General features: G+C 48.7%; 2 protein-coding genes across 8 annotated transcripts in view; one reads left to right on the top strand and one right to left on the bottom strand.

The window, feature by feature from the left end:
• cars2 (cysteinyl-tRNA synthetase 2, mitochondrial) overlaps window positions 1–6,885 on the top strand; it is a 58,830-nt gene extending 51,945 nt beyond the window's left edge. For all 5 annotated transcript variants that reach the window (XM_072258889.1, XM_072258888.1, XM_072258891.1 and 2 more), the window contains exon 15: window positions 6,465–6,885. In XM_072258889.1, the coding sequence (XP_072114990.1) occupies window positions 6,465–6,533 (69 nt within the window). In that variant the 3' untranslated portion in view covers window positions 6,534–6,885. The remainder of the gene's footprint in view (window positions 1–6,464) is intronic.
• On the bottom strand, window positions 5,468–19,478 carry naxd (NAD(P)HX dehydratase). 3 transcript variants are annotated; one of them, XM_072258895.1, is made up of 10 exons: window positions 19,396–19,478; window positions 18,776–18,926; window positions 18,362–18,407; window positions 15,956–16,044; window positions 15,408–15,516; window positions 13,197–13,247; window positions 12,264–12,368; window positions 11,167–11,287; window positions 9,710–9,830; window positions 5,468–9,242 (listed from the first exon to the last, which is right to left on the bottom strand). In XM_072258895.1, the coding sequence occupies exons 1-10, from the start codon at window positions 19,439–19,441 to the stop codon at window positions 9,092–9,094; spliced, it is 990 nt and encodes a 329-aa protein (XP_072114996.1). In that variant the 5' UTR covers window positions 19,442–19,478; the 3' UTR covers window positions 5,468–9,091. The 3 variants fall into 3 exon arrangements, with proteins under 3 accessions (XP_072114996.1, XP_072114995.1, XP_072114997.1); XM_072258894.1 differs by lacking the exon at window positions 19,396–19,478 and adding an exon at window positions 19,258–19,375; XM_072258896.1 differs by lacking the exon at window positions 15,956–16,044 and having other exon boundaries at window positions 18,780–18,926.
• Window positions 19,479–20,420: the final 942 nt, after the last annotated feature.

Here is a 20,420-nt window from a genome sequence, read left to right as displayed (position 1 = left end):
CGTCTAGTGGAATTAGTCCTTACTCTTAATAATTTCTCCTTTGGCTCCTCCCACTTCCTCCAAACTAAAGGTGTAGCTATGGGCACCCGTATGGGTCCGAGCTATGCCTGCCTTTTTGTTGGCTTTGTGGAACAATCTATGTTCCGTGCCTATTCTGGTATCTGTCCCCCACTTTTCCTTCGCCACATCGACGACTGCATTGGCGCTGCTTCCTGCTCGCATGCTGAGCTCGTTGACTTTATTAACTTTGCCTCCAACTTTCACCCTGCCCTCAAGTTTACCTGGTCCATTTCCGACACCTCCCTCCCCTTTCTAGATCTTTCTGTCTCTGTCTCTGGAGACAGCTTATCCACTGATGTCTACTATAAGCCTACTGACTCTCACAGCTATCTGGACTATTCCTCTTCTCACCCTGTCTCTTGCAAAAACGCCATCCCCTTCTCGCAATTCCTCCGTCTCCGCCGCATCTGCTCTCAGGATGAGGCTTTTCATTCTAGGACGAGGGAGATGTCTTCCTTTTTTAAAGAAAGGGGCTTTCCTTCCTCCACTATCAACTCTGCTCTTAAACGCATCTCCCCCATTTCACATACATCTGCTCTCACTCCATTTCCCGCCACCCCACTAGGAATAGGGTTCCCCTGGTCCTCACCTACCACCCCACCAGCCTCCGGGTCCAACATATTGTTCTCCGTAACTTCCGCCACCTACAATGGGATCCCACCACTAAGCACATCTTTCCCTCCCGCCCCCCTGCATTCCGCATGGATCGCTCCCTACGCAACTCCCTTGTCCATTCGTCCCCCCCCAATCCCTCCCCACTGATCTCCCTCCTGGCACTTATCCGCGTAAGCGGAACAAGTGCTACACATGCCCTTACACTTCCTCCCTTACCACCATTCAGGGCCCCAAACAGTCCTTCCAGGTGAGGCAACACTTCACCTGTGAGTCAGCTGGGGTGATATACTGCGTCCGGTGCTCCCGATGTGGCCTTTTATATATTGGCGAGACCCGACGCAGACTGGGAGACCGCTTTGCTGAACACCTACGCTCTGTCCGCCAGAGAAAGCAGGATCTCCCAGTGGCCACACATTTTAATTCCACATCCCATTCCTTTTCTGACATATCTATCCACGGCCTCCTCTACTGTAAAGGTGAAGCCACACTCAGGTTGGAGGAACAACACCTTATATTCCGTCTGGGTAGCCTCCAACCTGATGGCATGAACATCGACTTCTCTAACTTCCGCTAATGCCCCACCTCCCCCTCGTACCCCATCTGTTATTTATTTTTATACACACATTCTTTCTCTCACTCTTCTTTTTCTCCCTCTGTCCCTCTGAATATACCCCTTGCCCATCCTCTGGGTCCACCCCCCCCCCCGTCTTTCTTCCCGGACCTCTTGTCCCATGATCCTCTCATATCCCTTTTGCCTATCACCTGTCCAGCTCTTGGCTCCATCCCTCCCCCTCCTGTCTTCTCCTATCATTTTGGATCTCTCCCTCCCCTTCCAACTTTCAAATCCCTTATTCACTCTTCCTTCAGTTAGTCCTGACGAAGGGTCTCGGCCTGAAACGTCGACTGCACCTCTTCCTAGAGATGCTGCCTGGCCTGCTGCGTTCATCAGCAACTTTTATGTGTGTTGCTTGAATTTCCAGCATCTGCAGAATTCCTGTTGTTTGCGTTTTTAAACTGGATTCAACATTGGCTTATCAGAAGCCAGAGAGTGATAGAAGATGGTTGCCTCTGACTGGAGGTCTGTGACTAGTAGTGTGCTGCAGGAATCAGTACTGGGTCCATTAGTTATCATCTATATTAATGATTTAGATGACAGTCTTGTAAACTGGATCAGTAAATTTGTGGACGACACCAAGATTGGGGGCGTAGTGGGCAATAAGGAAAGCTATTAAAGCTTGCAGAAGCATCTGGACCAGCTGGAGAAATGGCATATGGAGTTTAATGCAGACAATTGTGTGATGGTGCACTTTGGGGGACAAACCGAGCGAGACTTGAACAGTGAAAGGGAGAGCCCTGAGACGTGTGGCAAAACAGAAGGACCTGGGACCACAGAATCCCAATTCCTTGAAAGTGGCATCACAGGTAGACTGGGTCATAGAGAGCTTTTGGCACGTTGACCTTCAAAAATCAGGGCTTTCAGTACAGTAGTTGAGATGCTACGTTGAAGTTGTGTAAGACACTGGTGAGGCTGAATTTGGAGTATTCTGCATTTCTGACCACCTACCTACAGGAATGATAATCAATAAAGAGTTGTTGGAACTTAAGAGCCTGCATTATAGGAAAAGGCTGAATAGGTTGAGTTAAATCCCTGGAGTGCTGGAGAATGAGGGCGTATCTAATGGAGGTATAGATAGGGTGAATGGATTCAGGCTTTTCCCCCTGGGGTTGAAAGAAACTAGAACCAGAGGACATGGGTTTAGGGTGAAAGCTGAAATATCTAAGGGGAATTTAAAGGGGAGCTTCTACACTCAGCGGGTGGTGAGATTGTTGAACAGAAGTGGTAGGTGCAGGGTCAGTTGTAACATTTAAGAGAAATTTGGATAGTTGGATAGAGGGGCTTGGAGGGATATGATCTGGTGTAGGTAGATGGGACTAGTCAGAATACCAGGAATGCATGGGCTAGATGGGCAGAATGGCCTGTTTCTATGCTGTAGTGTTCTATGACTCAAGTAGATTAGATTAAGTGCATGGGCTTACACAGAGAAGGGTGAACAGATGGAGGTAGTCAAGATGTTAACAGGAATTGGGCAAAGAGAAGCTATTTCCTGTGGAATGTGTGCAGAACAAGGGCAATGTTAAACTTAGAGCTCAGACATTCAGGGCTTTCCTTTATAGGATAGAAGTCTGAAGCTCCCTCCTCAAAAAGTTGATGACGCTGGGGATCAGTTAAAAATGCCAGTGCTGAGGTTGAGAGATTTTTGCTGAGCTGGGGTGTTAGTAGTTCCAGAACAGTGGTAGCTGGAAGGGGGGTGAAGGTACAAGGTGGGCTGTGACCTCACTGGAACAGGCAAGAGAGACTAGATGAAACCGACCTATTCCAAAGCTGTGAACTTGCCTTAAATAGAGACATTTAAGTATACCAAAACAACTCAGAGTACCTCGCACAGGAGGGCGGCAGCAGGAAGTGAATTTAAAACAAAGATGATGGTGAAAAGGTAAACTAAACACATGAAAGACTGGGAATTTCCAAGTGGTCAGATGGGGTCTGACTCTTTCTGAAACTATTTTCCACTCATGCTGCTTGACCTGTTGAGTATTTCTGCATTTTCTGTTGGAAGTAACTGTAGCCCTGATGAACAAAACCTCTGTGGTTTGTGATAGATGAGCCACAGTAGTCAAACACACACTGCAAACCGTATCACATGCTGCTGACACTTTCTTTAACACTGAACTAGCCAGCGTTGAGCGGCCCATGTCTGCCCTCTGCTGCTCAAAGAATGGATTGCAGCATACCAATCCATTTGCTGCTGTTTACCGACGGGATGAACTCAGAGTAACTCTCTTCTAAAGGGCTGCCTCTCCTAGTCGGAGAAATCTGTGCTTTTATATGTCTGGATTCGGTGTGGTTAAGAAGACTAATCTCTTCCAGAAAAGCTTTATTTCTGGATTTTGACCAGAAACCTCAACCACCCCTCTGCCTCCACAGATGCTACCTGACCCACTGTTTCGCCAGCAGTTTTGCTCCTCAGCATCTGCATCTTGCCTTTTTGTCATTCTTTCATGTGTATTTTGTTAAATTAACAATGAACTAGAAGTCAGATAGTTTATTAAAAGCAATTTGCCAGAACATGGAACTTGTGGAATATTCATTTCAAAAGCTGTCACTGGAAGCAGCTTTAAACAGCATATGATGTGTGAGTGTCATCCTGAGAGTGTTTACTGAAGGAGTAAGCAGACGTTCAAGCTGGAATTCTTTTTATTTTAGCCTGAGGCACTTAACTTTTCAAAATTCGTTCTGTGAAATTCTGTGTTTGAAGATTGTGTTTAAACCATGCAGTTTTATACCGCTAGTATATTTTGGGTATTGGCTGGTGGTGTAGTGACATCAACACCAGACTTCTAGGCGAGTTGTCCCAGGTTCGAATCTGACCGGCTTTCCATCCGTGCTGGATTGAACTTTGAGTTAGCAACTCGGCCTTTTTAAAAAAAAAAAAAAACAAGGCTGCCACCCGATGTGCCGCAAGGCATGGAGAGGAATAATAATATTAGTTTAGATTAACATTCGGGAGGAAGTAAGGATATGCAAAGAGAAAATTGATTCCAAATGACAGGTACAGTGTTTGCAGATGATATAAAAAGCAGCTTTTCTAGTGTTGAGGATCATGGCTGCCCTTTATGTACGTTCAGTCAACAGTAATCTTCACAATATTTGCATATTTGGCTAAGATGGCACTGAACTGAGAAGTCCATTGAGGTAGTGGTTTAGACAGTTGCTTGTTTAGGTTTGTCGGGATGGTTTTGGGGAAGAGCATTGGGAGTTTGGGAAATGTTAGGGTTTAGGGAAAGGGATGAAGGGGAGTTAAAGGTTAGTCCAGGTCAGAGTGCTCAATGCTCAAAGGACAATGATTCCTATGGACGGATATCAGGCTGGTAGGTGCTGTGAATGAAGACCAGTGATTCCTGTGGTGAAATACCAAGGTTAGCAGCACCATGCCTGAGGGCTGATGCCCTTCAGGTCAGTGAATCCCTGGACTGGAGGTCCATGAAGGCAGGAGACACAAGAGCTGGTGACCCATCAGCTTAGCAAGTCCTCGGGTTGGAGGTTTGGACATTGGGGTCTGTGATGGGTGAGTTCTGGTGTCTGTACTGAAGATTGAAGACTGAAGTTGGGAAGTCAGGCACAATGGTTGAATCCTGGGTCGGCATGTCTGGAAGTCAGAGGCTCAATATCTATGAGTTTGCAAGTCTACTGGGGATGTTGGAGGCTGGAGAACCGGAGGCAGCATGGCTGCCATAGTGTTTTTGGAGGTGCACTCTTCCAGAGAGTTTTGTTTACACTCCTGTCTTGTGCTTTGTGGATGCTGGAAAGAACTTGGCTGTTCAGAAATTTAAATTCCTTGGTTGTTCTGCCAAGGGTAGAACTTTCCTCTGGATCTGTGGTTCAGGTCTTTGGTGGAACCAGGTAGGAACCTCGGGTTATTTAATGAATCTCAAACTGAAATCAACTTTCACTGAGCTCAGTCACATATTCCCAATGACTGTGTAAGGGCAGTGGAGTACATTGGCTGCTGACAGTGCCCTATGAAATGTGGTGACACTTGCATTGTTTGCCCTCTTGGGACAGTGGGTGAGGCTGGGGCTGAGTGCTGTTACCATTAGGATTGGGAGTGGACCGGTTTCACCAATGGAAGACTGATGGAGTAACCAAGTCTGAGCCAGAACCTCAATGAGTATCTAGGGGAAGCCTAGAGGCAGACCGGCAGAGTTGAGGGAATTTTCTGGAGTATGAGAATCAAGGTCAAAGTAGAGTTTATTATCATCCGGACAAGTACAAGTACAGGTGCAATGGAAATCTTACTTGCAACAGCGTCACAGACACATAGCATCATATAAGTAGCTTCCTTAAAAAGTCATAAATTATACATAACATTTTACAAGAAAACAAAACAAAAATAAAAATCTTGACTTAGAGCAAAGTGGTCAAATTGCTTATAGTGTTGCTAAACTGTAGTGACTTGAGGTTTTGCCAGTTAGTTCAAGAACTGAGTGGTTGAAGGGAAGTAGCCTTCCCTTCTTGAACCTGGTGGTGAGGGGCTTGAGGCTTCAGTACCTTCTGCTTGATGTGGCTATGAGATAGCATGGCCTAGATAATGTGGATTTTGGATGATAGATGTGCCCTCTGGAGGGGAGGAGTGTGCCTGTGACGTATTGGGCTGAGTCCTCTACCCCGCAGCTTCTTGCGTTTCTACACATTCAAATTGTTGTACCAGACCATGATGCAACCAGTCAGGATACTTATAAATAGTACTTATTAATGCACAATTCATTTGTAGATTTAATTCTTGCTTTCTAGAGTTATTGGGAGTTGTATGTACCACTGTGTTTTACACCCTAGTCCGGAGAAATGTCTCACTTGACTCCGTAGATGTATTTGGTTAAATTGACAATAAACTTGACAATCTGTATGTGTTTGTTAGTGTTCACTGATAACCCATACTCCCTGAGAAACTAGACACTAGTGTGCCACCCTTATGGTTGCATCTGTGTTCACGGTACAGGACAGAATTTAAAGCTGCTGACCATCACCAATTCACCAGTGTAAACTGGTACATGTTCATCCTCCTTCCTCTTCCCAAAGTCAACAATTAGCTCTTCAGTTTTGCTGGTGTTGAGCAAGAAGGCCTGGTGTCCTGTCTCCTGATTCATCACTTGAGATGCTTCATGTGACATGATTTGATCTGTTACAGTTCCCCAGAACACACTGTAAACCTTCTTATTGCTTTTCACAGGATAGAGGGACGACTTCATCTTGGGAGATGACCCCGCAACTTGCCAACAGAAACACAGGTGAAACCTGACCACTGACATCTGACCGTAGCGAGACAATGTCACACAGTGGTCTCTGGATGTTTTTTTATCCTGCTGTGAGCGGATCAGCTGAACTCACCATTAGCCACACAATGACGGGCTGAGCCAGAGGACTGATTCAAGATGATTGCTATCCCAGATCTATAAGCATAAGTTTTCCTGGTCTGCAGAGGCTCTGCAAGTTGAAACACTTTGCCAAGCACACTGCTCTCTGGGAAGGAATATTTCCAACCAGGGAACGAACCATCATTGTCATTCAGCGAGACTATAGAAAGCTCTGTGATCATTGTGGTGCTGTGCATCAATGTATTCATCACTAATAAAAAGAAAGTAATCTTTGAATATGACAAGCTGTGATTAATTCATAGACTGAAGATTTGTACTTGTATAAAGATGCAGCTATTTCTGCATGTGGCCATCAGGAGTGCCTCAGTCACTGCCGCATTTACCCCAACCCTGCAGTCAAGTTGTCAATCTCTGCTGATAGAGAAAGGGGAGTGAGGTGGAAGAAACTTTTAAACTCTTGTGAAAAGTGATATATAAAATCATGAAGGGCATGGATAAGGTGAATGGTCAGCCCTCCTGGGTAGGGGAATCCATAACTGGAAGGCAACATTGTAGCATGGCAGTTAACGTAACACTATTACAAACCAATAACCACTGATTCCCTTTTCTGCTTGTGACTGCATGGTTTCCTCTGGGTGCTCCAGTTTCCTCCCACATTCCGAAGACGTGTGAGTGGTGGACACGCTTTGCTGCTGCCAGGATACATATGGGCAGCCCAGCAAGACTCATTTCACTGTTTCAATGCACACATGACAAATAAAGCTAATTGAGGATCCATACATTTCCATTTTGCTCAATAATACAAAGTACTAACTTGTAAACAATTTTATTTTTAGTATCTTATGGCGTAGGATTTTGGAATCAGTTATTTTCATGTGCAGCCTAAGGCATAGAAGTTAATTCAGTTTAACGTGTAATTAGTTATGAGCTATAGTAGTGTATATTGAACTGGCAGTAGAAGCAGGTACAATTCTGATGATTAAAAGACAGTTGGACAGTCATGTGGAGGAGGGGGGATCTGGGCCAAACACAGGCTGATGCAACTAGCTTGGATAGACATCCGGGTTAGCAACAGTGAGTTAGTTTCTATGCTGTATGACTTGACATTTTACATTTTCTTGTTCATCTAACATTCAGTAGCAACACTGCACATTCACGGGGTAAGTAAATGTGTTTATTTTAAGCATGGCGCTGAGATGAGTCTGTTGTCGGATTTTACTCACGTTGTCATTGTTGTGTCTGTCCTGCCAGTGAGACACTACAACACGGGCAAAACCTAGCACCACGGAATGGGTTCTGTGCATTAATTCCACAGTTTGCAGATAGCAGTTTGAAGAAAAGGTACAGTAGGTGGTCTCTTCAGTGGAACCCAGTGTTTCCACTGTTCATATTTGTAAAGCTGTTCTCATCTTCAAGGGAGCTCTGCTCTCTGACTACATTCTGAATCCAGCTGACATCTGTTTCCTGGGCAACATGCACTCAATGTTTTGCTAAGCAGGAATGACAGGAGAACTACAAGTCCATTCATCCTATAATCTAATGAATGTGTGTCTTACGCTGGTTCAGGAGTGTAGAGGGAGGGAGGGAGGGAGCAGCAGGTAGGGCAAGGGTGACTGGAAACAGCAACAGTCAGCTCTTTTTAAACTTTGCCAATTGTGATTGGCACTGAGCTTCATGAAAGAACAGTGTAAATAGATTTAGTATTAAAGGGAATTGGATAAATATAGGGAAGAGTCTATGAACAACAGGAGGATATCAGAGGGGCCCTGGGCTCAGTGGCACAAGTTGTCCCAGGTCAAGAACTGTATGCTACCAAAAGAGTGAAGAGGCAAAGCCTCTTCCTGCGGCAACTAGAAATCTGGGCAGGAGTTAGTGTTCAAGCGCAGTCTGGATGGTTTTCTGATTTCAGTGAATATAAAGTTGAAAATCACTGCTAGTGAGAAAACTGGTTATATTATTGCAAATGACAACCAGGTAATGTTTGTAGTCATACAGAATTGCAATGGGCCCTTCAGCCAATCTAGGCTAACTCCCCTGTAACTTGCCTAAATGCCTTGTCTCTGAGTCTACATTAGTTGGTCGAAGTATCTCACTCTTGTTCAGAACCGTAGGGCCTCAGTTTTACTCCCTTCCCCCAAAGAACTCCTCTTCAAACCATCGTAGTGTCAAAGCACAAGTGAGGTAAACTTTTTATTTAGAAAACAAATTTGTCCAGTAAATCAGCCCAAGGAAAGAAACTTACAGCAGTATGATTTAGAATGTTGGATATCTCTTCCCCTGAACTATACCAGTCACCTCTGTCCCTGTCCAATAGAAGATTGCAATCCATGGTAACCACAGCTCAAACAGCACCCATCAGCCTCTGGTTAAATCTTCAGAAAAATAAACTGAACTCTACCCCATTGCTTCATGGAAACTGTTGCAGGGTGTGAGCAATTGGCCCAACTGGCCTTCTGGTGCAACTTGAAACTGCTGCCTCTCATCAGCTCTCAAAGAGTTTGTGGAAGGCGGTGGCGATCTCTTCAATCATGTCTGATGTAGACATCGAGCGGCGGTGTTTCTGGAATGCCTGGTAGTTGCACTGCCTCGTCAGCGCGCACGCTCCAAATGAAGCAATGAGGGTGGGGTTTAACCTGGAAATGGTGGGGGTGTGGAGAAAGGAGATGCTGTTCAACAGGTGAGGGTTGTGGCAATGAATTCTCTGCTCAGATCGTTCTTGTACTGACCAACCATACCCCAGTCTCCTATTACCCTACAAGATTTAAACTCCTGCCTTTTCTCCTGAATCTGATCCCCACTATTTGTGAATATGTCCCAGATGACAGCTCACTGTTTAAAAACAACCCCTCCCCACCAAACCACGGTCTTTCGCTCATCCATTTCACCCATCCTGGCCGCTGTTCCTCTTACAGCTGGAATAGTTCGTTTTCCCCATTGCCCTCTATTTCCAGCCAGTAAATCACCCACTCAATCCAAGCCCAAGTCAGGTATGAATAAAATTGCTGGGAGTTTATGGTGTTCTACACTACTGACTTATAACACACTATTAATACCCAGCAGTGGCTGTATCAATCAGATTCTGGACATTGCACGTTCTTACCCATTAGTTTTGTCCGTCCCAGCAGAAAATGCCCAGTGGGCCAGCACGCCCAGGGATCCAGACAGAAGGTCTCCCTGACCACCACACCTCCGGCCACTGCCCTCCAGGGAACATTCCAGCACTGCAACGGCAAGGGGGCTCTGGTTAGGCTCATCTTCAGGGCAGTGCTGTTTCAATAACCTGATTAGGTTTTAAACCCCTACGGGTACATGAGCAATGACCAATACTTAATGGAAATAGGTTCCCAACATGTAATCTACAAAACCATCTGACCAGATAAGACAGTGTTTTATACTGTGTTCATATGGACAAATGTCCAAGGTATTTGGTAACATACAAGCTGGAGGAACTCAGCAGGTCAGGCAGTGTCTATGGTGGGAAATAAACAGTCAACATTTCAGATCAAGACTTGAAAGGAAGGGGGAATATCTTCTATTGCCACGAGTCCAAACTCAGGTTGGAAGAGCACCACCTTGTATTCCATCTGGGTAGCCTCCAACCTGATGAAACTTGACCTACCCACCACCTCCCTCTGGTTCCCCTCCTACTTCCCCTTTATTCCATGTTCCATTGTCTCCTATTATTCCTTTTTCTTCAGTCCTTTACCTCTCCCCTCCCAGCTTGTCACATCTTCCCCCACCCACCCACCTTCCCTTCATCTGTTCTCACCCATCAACTTGTACTCTTTCCCCTCCACCCACCTTCTTCTGGCCTCTGCCCCCTTCCTTTCCAATCCTGAAAGAGGGACTTGGCCTGAAATGTCCACTGTTTATTCCCCGAGCCCCCCGCCCCCAGCTTGATGCTGCCTGACCTGCTGGATTCCAACAGCACTTTGTGTGTTTGTTGCTCAAGATTAACAAGCATTTGCAGACTCTCTCGTGTCTCAGATATTTGGTGTTTACCATGTCCTTTCCCGGCAGGGCAGGATGAACGAATTGAAAAGTTGTCCCTCACAGTGGGTAGAATGTGGCAGCCAGTACCGCAGGAGGGGGAATGTGGCAGTCACTAGCGCAGGAGGGGGAAACTAGAGAAATGGAACGAGAGAAAGGGTGTGGGAGGTGGACTCTTGTTTCCCAGAGCATCACTGCTATTGCACTGTCAGACATGGCTGCGCCCCATCTCTGGTCCTAAATGAGTTACTGTGGAACTCAGACTGTCTGAATTTATACAGCTTTGTTCACACTTCCAGGGGACCCATCAGAAACGTGTGCACCTCTGACCCCTGCCCACAGACACCACCCCCACCATTGAAACCTGATGCTGGACATCAGCCAGGACAAACTTATCCGCAGCTGTGGCACCAACACTCAGGCATGTTCTGTTCTCAGTCTCTAACGGAGGGAGTCCAGACCTGTCAGAGGCTGAAACCAGGACAGTGCGGAGATCAGAGTGCAGGATAAATCCCGGATGCACAAGCCAGTGAGCCCTGTGTAAGATGTTTCTGCAATGAAGCCTACCTGTTGTTCCATCTGATATCAGATCTTTCTTCCCTTTCTGGACAATGGTGACATTGCCAAGGGCTTGGCTGAGTTGGAGCAGTGTCCCTTGATAATCCTTCGCATCCACAGGGCTCTTCAACTAAACAAAGAGAACCACTGTCCTCAGAGAGCTCACAGAACTTTGGATATCAATCACATTAATCTCTCCCAACCCTCACTAACCCAATCAGACCTTGTCTGAGCATTTGGATATTTTCCTCAAACCAGACTCAACCATTGTCATAAAATACACGGACACACAGATAGATGAAACTCCTCAAGGATCGAGAACAGAGTTGCTCCTTGCTCAGTATGGTCGACTCAACCCTGACAGAGCCCCCTCAGTTTTGGGCTATAGGCCAGGGTCTAGGGTGTCCATGCCCTCCCCCATGCACCTACATTTTGCTTCTCAAATGTCCAGACATTGTTGCAAAATCTTGCTGAGTCTGCTGCTCTCAGGGAGAGTGCCCCAGATGACAGCTGCTCGACTCACTGTGCCTTTGTTTACTGATCCTCTGCAAGAGACGACCAAATCACAGTCAGGTCTATTATCACCTACGTAGGGGGGAGAGGAGGGAACGTCGACTCAGACCATGAGAGGCCTGCGTCAGGCATCTTCATGCCTTACAAGGTGCAGATTGGAAGTCTGTGCGGGGCGCCACTCCTCGCACAGACACTGGAGTAATGTGTGATTCAGTGCCTTGCTCAAAGACACAAACACGCTGCCACAGCTCAGGCTCGAACTAGTGACCTTCAGGTCACTAGACGAACGCCTTAACCACTTGGCCACGTGCCCAACATAAGTCATGATATTTGTTGTTTTTTGGCAGTAGTATGATGCAATATACAAAATTTACAATAAATAAATAATGCAAAAAAGTAGCAAAGTAGTGTCCATGGACCATTCAAAATATGATTGCAGAAGGGAACTAAAATGTTGAGTGTGGCTTGTACCTCGTTCTCAAAGGGGGTAAATCACATTAAGGCAGAGCCAGACACGATACTGTCCAAGTTTAACACAATTCCAGTTCAACACACTGAAGGTTCCATACTGCTCGGCAAAGTCAGAGACTCACCACCGCCTGGTACAGTCTGCCAAACTCGACAACGTTCGGCGTCAGGATGGCCCTGGTGTATCCTTGGATCAGTGACAGATCTTGTACGACAACCCACAATCCGTCCTGGAAGGCAGAGGACCCAGAACACAGGAGTTACAGCAAATAGAGAGATCAGCACAAGGACATCCACTCAATGTGCCATCTCCTGCAGAAGCTGGAGTTCATTCACAGGGTGCGGGTGTCCTGCCAATGCCTCATTTATTGTCCCTGGGAAGAAGATGAGGCAGTCATGCCACTGGGGCTGAAAGGGATAGGGGACAGTCTGATACTCACAGTTTCTGAGACTGGCTTGATTTTAAGTTCCCCAGTTGTCAAACCCACGTCCCTGGCTCAGTGTGAGGTTTCTTCAAGGAGCAGGACTGAGGGAGTCCTGTACTCTCGGTGGGTGAAACACTAAACTGGCCAGCGGCTGATAAAAATCCCTCTGAAAGAGAGGACAGTATGGCCTAAGCCTGATGTATCCCCAACCAGTACTGAATCTGGTAGCTGTTTTTTTTTAATTTTTAAAATTTATTTTAGAGATACAGCACTGTAACAGGCTCTTCTGGCCCAATTACCTCCATGTAACCAATTAGCCTACTAACCAACCCATACATCTCTGAAATGAGAGGGGAACTGGAGCACTCTGAAGAAACCAATGAAGTCACAGGGAGAACATACCAACTCCTGACAGACAGCAGTAGAATTGAACCCGTTTCTGAGGCTGCAGGGTTTAAGACTCTCTGGCACTGACTAACCACCAAAGCAGCTCACTGGCCATGAAACAGCACGTCCCGAGGTGATGTTACACAGGAAACAGTTGTTGGTTGCCCACTCCGCTGTACATCAGGATGCCTGGAAACTATTTCCCCCACCCTTTCCTCATAACACTCGATGTCCAGAGGTACTCACGGCATCGATCACCAGCGGCATTCCCTGGGCTCTGCTCTGACGGATTATTTCCTGCAGGGAAAGTAACACACATTCAGTAACCCACACCAGGGCAGCTTCCTCCCACATACTGAGCACACTGCCCACAGCAGTGTGGGCACGTGGCCAAGTGGTTAAGGCACTGGACTAGCAACCTGAAGGTTGTGAGTTCGAGCCCCAGCTGAGGCAACGTGTTGTGTCCTTGAGCAAGGCACTTAACCACACATTGCTCTGCGACAACACTGGTGCCAAGCTGTATGGGTCCTAATGCCCTTCCCTTGGACAACATTGGTGGCGTGGAGAGGGGAGACTTGCAGCATGGGCAACTGCTGGTCTTCCATTCAACCTTTCCCAGGCCTGCGCCCTGGAGAGAGAAGACTAATGGATGCCTACAGCACAGAAACAGGCCACTGTTCCTGCTCCACAACAGCCCCCTCCCACCCTTCCCCATTACTCCTGTGCTCATCCAGCTTTTCCCTTAATCCTGTCGCTGCTCCTTGTCTTGACCCCTCTCTTGTGTGAGCAAGTTCAACGTTCTCTCCATCCCCTTTCTCCTGTCAGATTTGCAACATTCTGATACCGAGGGAGCACTTTGATTTAAGATTCACTGAATAATTCCATGTGGAAATGTCACATTTAGGCCATGTGGAACGATGCTGATTTCCATGTGGATCTCCCAGATCTCAGCCTGGATAGGAGCTGGTGGCGATAAGGGCCTTACAAGACTGGCCTCTAGGCCTGACATCACCAAACTTGTTCCCACCCGGACACTGAGGCATATGGCATACTCTCCATTAGATTAAGGCATCCGTTAGTCTTGCGAGACCATGGATCTGCGCCTGAAAAGTCTTCACTCTCCAGGGCGCAGGCCTGGGCAAGGTTGTATGGAAGACTAGCAGTTGCCCATGCTGCAAGTCTCCCCTCTCCACGACACCAATGTTGTCCAAGGCAAGGGCCAATACAGCTTAGCACCGGTGTCGTCGCAGAGCAATGTGTAGTTATGTGCCTTGTTCAAGGACACAACTCTCCATTATTGAATTCAAGAGTCAGCAAGTTATGTTGCAGCTTTAAAACTCTGGTTAGGCTACATCTGGAGTATTTCATTTAGTCCTGGTCACTCCACCGTAGGAAGGGTGTGGAGGTTATGGAGAGGGTGCAGAAGAGGTTCACTGGGATGCTGCCTGGATTAGAAGGATAAACTATAGGAAGGTTAGACAAACACGAGTTGAGTTCGCAGGGGATGAGGAGAGACTCGATAGAGGTTTATAAATTTATGAGAGACATAGGTAGAGTAGATAGCTAGCATCTTTTCCCCAGGTTGTAGTGTATAGAACCAGAGGGCTGCATCCTAGGTGCGAGGAGGTAGGTGTACCGGAGATGTGTGGTGCAAGTTCCTTTTTGTTTTAAATACACAGAGGTGGGTGCCTGGAATGCATTACCGTGGTGGTGGGGGGAGGCCAAAAGAAGCATTCAAGCAGCTGTTAGATAGAAGCACGGATGTGCAGAGAATATGGACAGAAAGGATCGACTTAGTTAGGCATTTGATTATAATTGTAATCCACTACAGGAAAGACGTGGATGCTTTAGAGAGGGTGTAGAGAATGTTTACCAGGATGCTGCACGGATTGGAGAGCATTTTAATGAGGAGAGGTTGAGTGAGCTCGTGCTTGGAGCAAAGAAGATGAGAGATGACAAGATGATAAGAGGCAGAGTGGAGGGCCAACAGCTTTCTCCCGCTATGATAGCCCGCCTGGCAACCATCCCAAATTCCAGATAGCAGGAAGCCGATAGCCCGCCTGGCAACCATCCCAAATTCCAGATAGCAGGAAGGGCAGCTGACTGGAAAACCCAAGAATAACACCCCTATTTGTTGTCAGTAGAAGTGTGGGGAACTGAAAGTGGAGCAGGAAAGAACAGTTGTACCAAGACAGATCTTATCCAGTGATGGAGAAGACCGAGCAGAGTGGCTGGTTCCTACTCGCACTGCCCCAGCACAAGGGCCGATACAGACCAGTCAATCCCTCCCTCCTTGCCCCAGGCTCCACATTCAGGGACAGATGGTGCCTGCACCTTCCTGTGGTTGGGCTCACGCCCGTGACGTCTGCCCGACATCAAGCGTAGTGAGATTCTGACCTAGGGATGGGTGTCCCACACACACCTCACAGACAGAGCCGCTCCCGTTCGCACACTGACCTTGGTATTCTGCAGCACCTTCTCTTCTCTGCCCAGCCCTGGGCCGATCACCATGGAGTGTAGGGCCGGGAACCACTTCCGCACCTCCTCCGCTGCCGTCTGACCATCCCTACCAACAGACCATCTCCATCACCGCCCCGTTCCACCGTCCTTTTCCCTCTCCACCCCACTCTCCCAACCCCTCCCTCTGCCCTGCTCCAGCAACGCACCCTTCCACTGTCCCCCCGCATGCACTCACCTCTACTACCCCTCCCTCCAACCCCACCACCCCCTTCTACCGCTCCCAGACCTCACCCCCCCCCCACACCTCCCTGCACTGCTTCTCCCAAACGTTCTCACCACCGGCCCCATCGCCCCTCCCTCCTTCCACCCACACACCAGTACCCCTTCCACCCTCACCCAGAATCTCCGCTCCCCTGCCTCTGGCCCACCTCCACCCTCATGTTCCTGTCATCCCCACCACACCGGAACATTCACCCATCCCTGTGCGTGCTCTCATCCCCACCATTCCCCAGCCACAGGCAGTCCAGGGCGCGGTCCTGACTCACAGCACTGGGTGAACGATGATGTTGGGACTGTAGGATTTAATGGCCGGGGCAGCGTCCACGGTGCAGAACACGTGCGAGAGGTCAGCGCCCTGCAACGAGCAGAGTCAGATGATAGGGCACACATTCCCCCCCCCCCATAAACTCGTCTTTCCCCATACACAGAGACACCCCTCCCCTGTTGCACCTGGGTAGGTCAAATGTAAACAGACAGTACACTATCGAAGGCAAGACCCTTATCAGTGTTGGTGAGCAGAGGGATCATGGAGCCCTCAGTTGATCGGGTGGTTAAGAAGGCACTTGGTATGCTTGCCCTTATTAGTGGAGACACAGAGTTCAAATGTCAGGAAGTTATGTTGCAGCTTTATAAACCTCTAGTTGGGCTGCCTCTGCTGTATTCCATTCAGTTAAGGTCATCCCATGATAGGAAGGATGTTGAGGCTTTGGGAGGGTGCCCAAGAGGTTCTCCAGCACGCTATGTGGACTAGAAGCCATGTGCTATAACCAGAGGTTAGACAAACGCAGGTCGTTTTCTCTGGAGTAGAAGAGGCCGAGGGGAGATCTTAAAGGTTGTGACAGGCACGCAGTCTCATTCTCCCAGGGTTGAAATGTCTGATACCAGACAGCATACATTTACGATGAGAGGCGGTAATTTGAAAGGAGATGTGAAGGGAAGTGTTTTATTAAAAAACACAGAACAGTGAGTGCCTGGAATGTGCTGCCTGAGGTGGTGGTAGAGGCAGAAACATCAGGACTTTTCAGAGATGTTTAGAGCGGTGCACGTATTGTGGAACAGGGAATGATATGCACATTGTGCAGTCAGAAAGGATTAGTTCGGTTGACCATTTGATTACTAATTTATTTGGTTCAGCATAGCTTTGTGGGTGAAGAGCCTGTTCCTGTACTGTTCTATGTTCTAACATGGACACACACCCCTCTTCCCCACGTCCACTTACACACCATCCACCACACACACACACACGACACAAACACACCCTTCTCCACACACAAACACAACACGCTTTCTCCCCTCACGCACAGAAACGCTGCACACCTCTCCCCACCCCCCCAACACACACACACGCACGCGAACATGGGCATACCCCCCCAATGCATCTCCCTCCCCACACAGGCGGACACAGACCCACCCCTCCCCAGACAAGGACACACACCTCTCTACCCCACTTTCCCACGCACAGAACCCCACTCCTCCCCATTCAGAGAGCCGCAACAGTCTCACACTGCCCAGCCCATACTATAGATTGGGAGGGGTGGGGGGGTGGTCTGTGAGCCTGACAGTTGCTCTCCCCCACCCCCAAAACCAAGAGTCGCCTCTGGGGGCCCTCTGATGAACATGATACAAGGAGTGGAATGCACACCCCCAGCTGCTGCTGAACCAAGTACTTTGTCACTCGGGTGCCGAGGGGACCTGTACAACAAAATGTGGTGCAGCGAGATAGAGATAGAGATATACACACACACACTGGGGTTTGTCAAGGGGAATCTAGATAGGAGCAGGACAATTCTAGTGTGCCACTATAGAAAACTGCATCTACTTCTGGTCCTCTGGCACCAGCAAGCATGTAAATGTCACAGAGGGGTTGGAGAATTCCCATGCCTGGGCTAAACCGGAGAACCTGGAGAAATTGCTTCCACGGATGAGGAACTGATTCCCAGAGACGGTGATTTAAGAGAGGGAGGGATTAAAGGGCAGAAGGGAAAGTGTTTGCAAAAACCACTGCATGTGTTCTGCATCTGCAGGAAGGGAACCTTCTTCATGGAAGTGAACCCATGGAAGGGTGGGAATGGGAAGCTGGCGGCCCTGTGATGCACTGAAAAGGTCATGATTATTACAGCTCTGACCACCAACATCTTACAACTGCCCAGGGTACAATACAAGCCCGAAAGAGTCTGCACCATAAATAAGTCAGCAGGTAAGAGTGTGTGGGTGTCTTTCTCTCTGCCTCCATCCCAGTCTGATCCAGGCTCTGCCAAACCTCGAGAGACAGGGGTTTGTGAATCATAAACACAAGACATTCTGCAGGTGCTGGAGATCCAGAGCAACACACACAAAATAGCCGAGGAACTCAGTGGGTCAGGCAGCATCTACGGACTGGCGAAGGAGTCTAGGCCCGAAACATCGACTGTTTATTCATTTCCATAGGTGCTGCCTGACCTGCTGGGTATTGTAGGTGCTGGAGGAACTCAGTCAACTGAGCAGCATCAAATACAGGGTCGGGTCTCAGCTGAAAACATCAACCATGCCCCCGCATCCACAGATGACCAGATACCTGTAACACTGCCATAAACCCTGGAGCAGACAGCTACAAGGACGACAAACCCAACGCGAGCTCTGACACTTTAACAAACAGCTTCAGCAGCACCTGTCAGTCTCTGAGGGACACCCACCACTTTAAGGCTGGTGATTGCAGCAAAGTAGGGCGCTCCAGTATATCTGCAGTGGGTGGAAGAAAATGTGGTCAGAATTCATCGTAGCTCTGAAAGAAACATTACCCAAGCCTCCTGATTAATATTTCTATCACCTACACTTTCACTCCGGAAGTTTAGAATTGGACGTGCCTGTAAAGAGCCATCACATCCACAAGGCCTGGCTCCCCCTCACAGACTGCCAGGGTCCGTCACTCACTCGGAACACCCCTGTCCCAGCCCGTGGTCTGCCCCGAGTTAGGAGTTGTCAGACCAGCTCTGCACTGCACACCTAGGGGACCTGACTCAAACAATTGAGACTTCCAAAGGCTTCATCCAACACCAACAACCAAGAGGCGCCGCGCAACATAGAGAGCGGAGCTCTTCTGCACGTACTCACGAGAACCTCCGACCACTCCGATCTTCCCATCCTGTCCTTTATGCTTGTCTGCGACTAGTGGTGGAACGATATTCCTGACCATCTGAAGGTTTCTCTCCATGCTCGCAGCAGGCCTGTGGCTGTGGAAGGTGAAGGCTCTGTGCAGAACTGGGAAAAACAACACGGACACAGTCAGTCGCCGAGTGATCCGGCGCCTCCCCGATCATCAGCCCCAACCTCTCAGCTGTAGAAAGGAGCACAAAATACAGACGACCATGCTGTGCGCCGCCGGCACCGCGCAGATTCCGAGGGAACCTCACACCGCATCGTGCAGTGTCTTTGGTGAGTCCCAAACGACAGGCGGATAGGTGCACACACTAGGCGGGGAGTCCGGCCTGGATCCGCCTGGCGCACCACCAGTGCCGGTTGTGGGATCTTGCTGTGCGCAGTCGACAACAGAGCGGCATCAGTTTCCTCGCCGCCCTGGACCCAGCTTTACCTTCAGTCCACAGACAGCACAGCGCGGCCGCGAAGGAGACTAAGGCAACAGTGGCTCCACGGAGGGTAGCCCCGCCCCCGACTCCGACTCCAACCCCAACCCCACTCCGAGAGGCCATCTCCCGGTCCCCGCCCTCACCCGCTGCGCGGAGTCCGGCCGCCGCCCGCTGTTTACAACGATACATCGGAAGCCCGCGGCTAACCAATCACGTGCATTCATTGTCAACCAATCACACACTGCCAATCCCAGCCAATCAGATGTATCCACCGTCAGCCAATCACTCCAGTATGACGTCACAAGCAGGTGTTGCCCGGAGACGAAACCTGGGCAACGGACCAAACAGTTTAGTGGGTAGGGAGGGAGGTGTGAAGGGTGGGGGAGAGGGAGAAATTGCTGTTGAGAGGAAGGAAGGTTGAGAGAGGTGGGGATGGGGTGAGGGAGAACAGAAGGAGGAGTTGGGAAAGAGAATGGCGGAGCAGAGGGAGAGCTGGAATATGGACGGGTAGGATGAGGATGGGGAGTGGAGGGGCAGGAGGCGAGAGGAAAGGGTGGCATAGCAGTTTGCACAGCACTATTACAGCTTGGGGCGGCAGAGTTTGAAGTTTAATTCAGGGCGCCCTCTGTACTTCCCATCAATACATCGGTTTCCTCGAGACGTTTTTGTTTTCTCCCACATTCCAAAGATGTACCGGTTTTAGGCAAATTGGTCGTTGTAAATTGTCGTGTGATTAGGCGAGGGTTAAAATCAGTGGGTAGCTGGGTGGAGGGGCCTATTCTATGCTGTATCTCTAAATAAAAAGTAAGTATGGGGAGAGTGGTGATGGAGAGTGGATGAGAGAACAGAGGAAGGAGACAGGAGAGGGGATCGAGGTGGAGGAGGACTGGAGGGATGGGGAGGGGCTTCTCTCACTGTGGCCAGATTGTTGGGCCGGTACATGGGGCACAGACAGAATCAGGCTCAGGGACACGAAGCAGGGGATAGGCTGCCAACCAGTACTGTGCTGCAGAGACCTGCAGCGCTTCCCACTCATAGTTAAATATTCAGAGCTGTGATGGCCAAACTTTTTTTTTTCCACAGGCGACCCACTTTGGCCAGATGGTGAGCACGTGAGCTGATGGCAGCAATTCACCAGAGATCATGACCCATCCAGCCTGCACTTTGA

The sequence above is a fragment of the Mobula birostris genome, chromosome 5 (genome assembly GCF_030028105.1).
Source record: "Mobula birostris isolate sMobBir1 chromosome 5, sMobBir1.hap1, whole genome shotgun sequence".
In the NCBI taxonomy this organism is placed as follows: Eukaryota; Metazoa; Chordata; class Chondrichthyes; order Myliobatiformes; family Myliobatidae; genus Mobula; species Mobula birostris.
This window is presented reverse-complemented; position numbering and strand designations above follow the sequence as displayed.

What these genes read in the sequence shown, in the direction of transcription:
- naxd (XM_072258894.1), bottom strand. Translation starts at nt 19,375, where the DNA reads ATGGCCTCTCGGAGTGGGGTTGGGGTTGGAGTCGGAGTCGGGGGCGGG. An exon ending in ATCATCGTTCACCCAGTGCT is followed by an intron (nt 15,517 to 15,955) that starts GTGAGTCAGGAC and finishes GTCTGTTGGTAG; the next exon opens with GGATGGTCAGACGGCAGCGG. An exon ending in AGGTGCTGCAGAATACCAAG is followed by an intron (nt 13,248 to 15,407) that starts GTCAGTGTGCGA and finishes CTTTCCCTGCAG; the next exon opens with GAAATAATCCGTCAGAGCAG.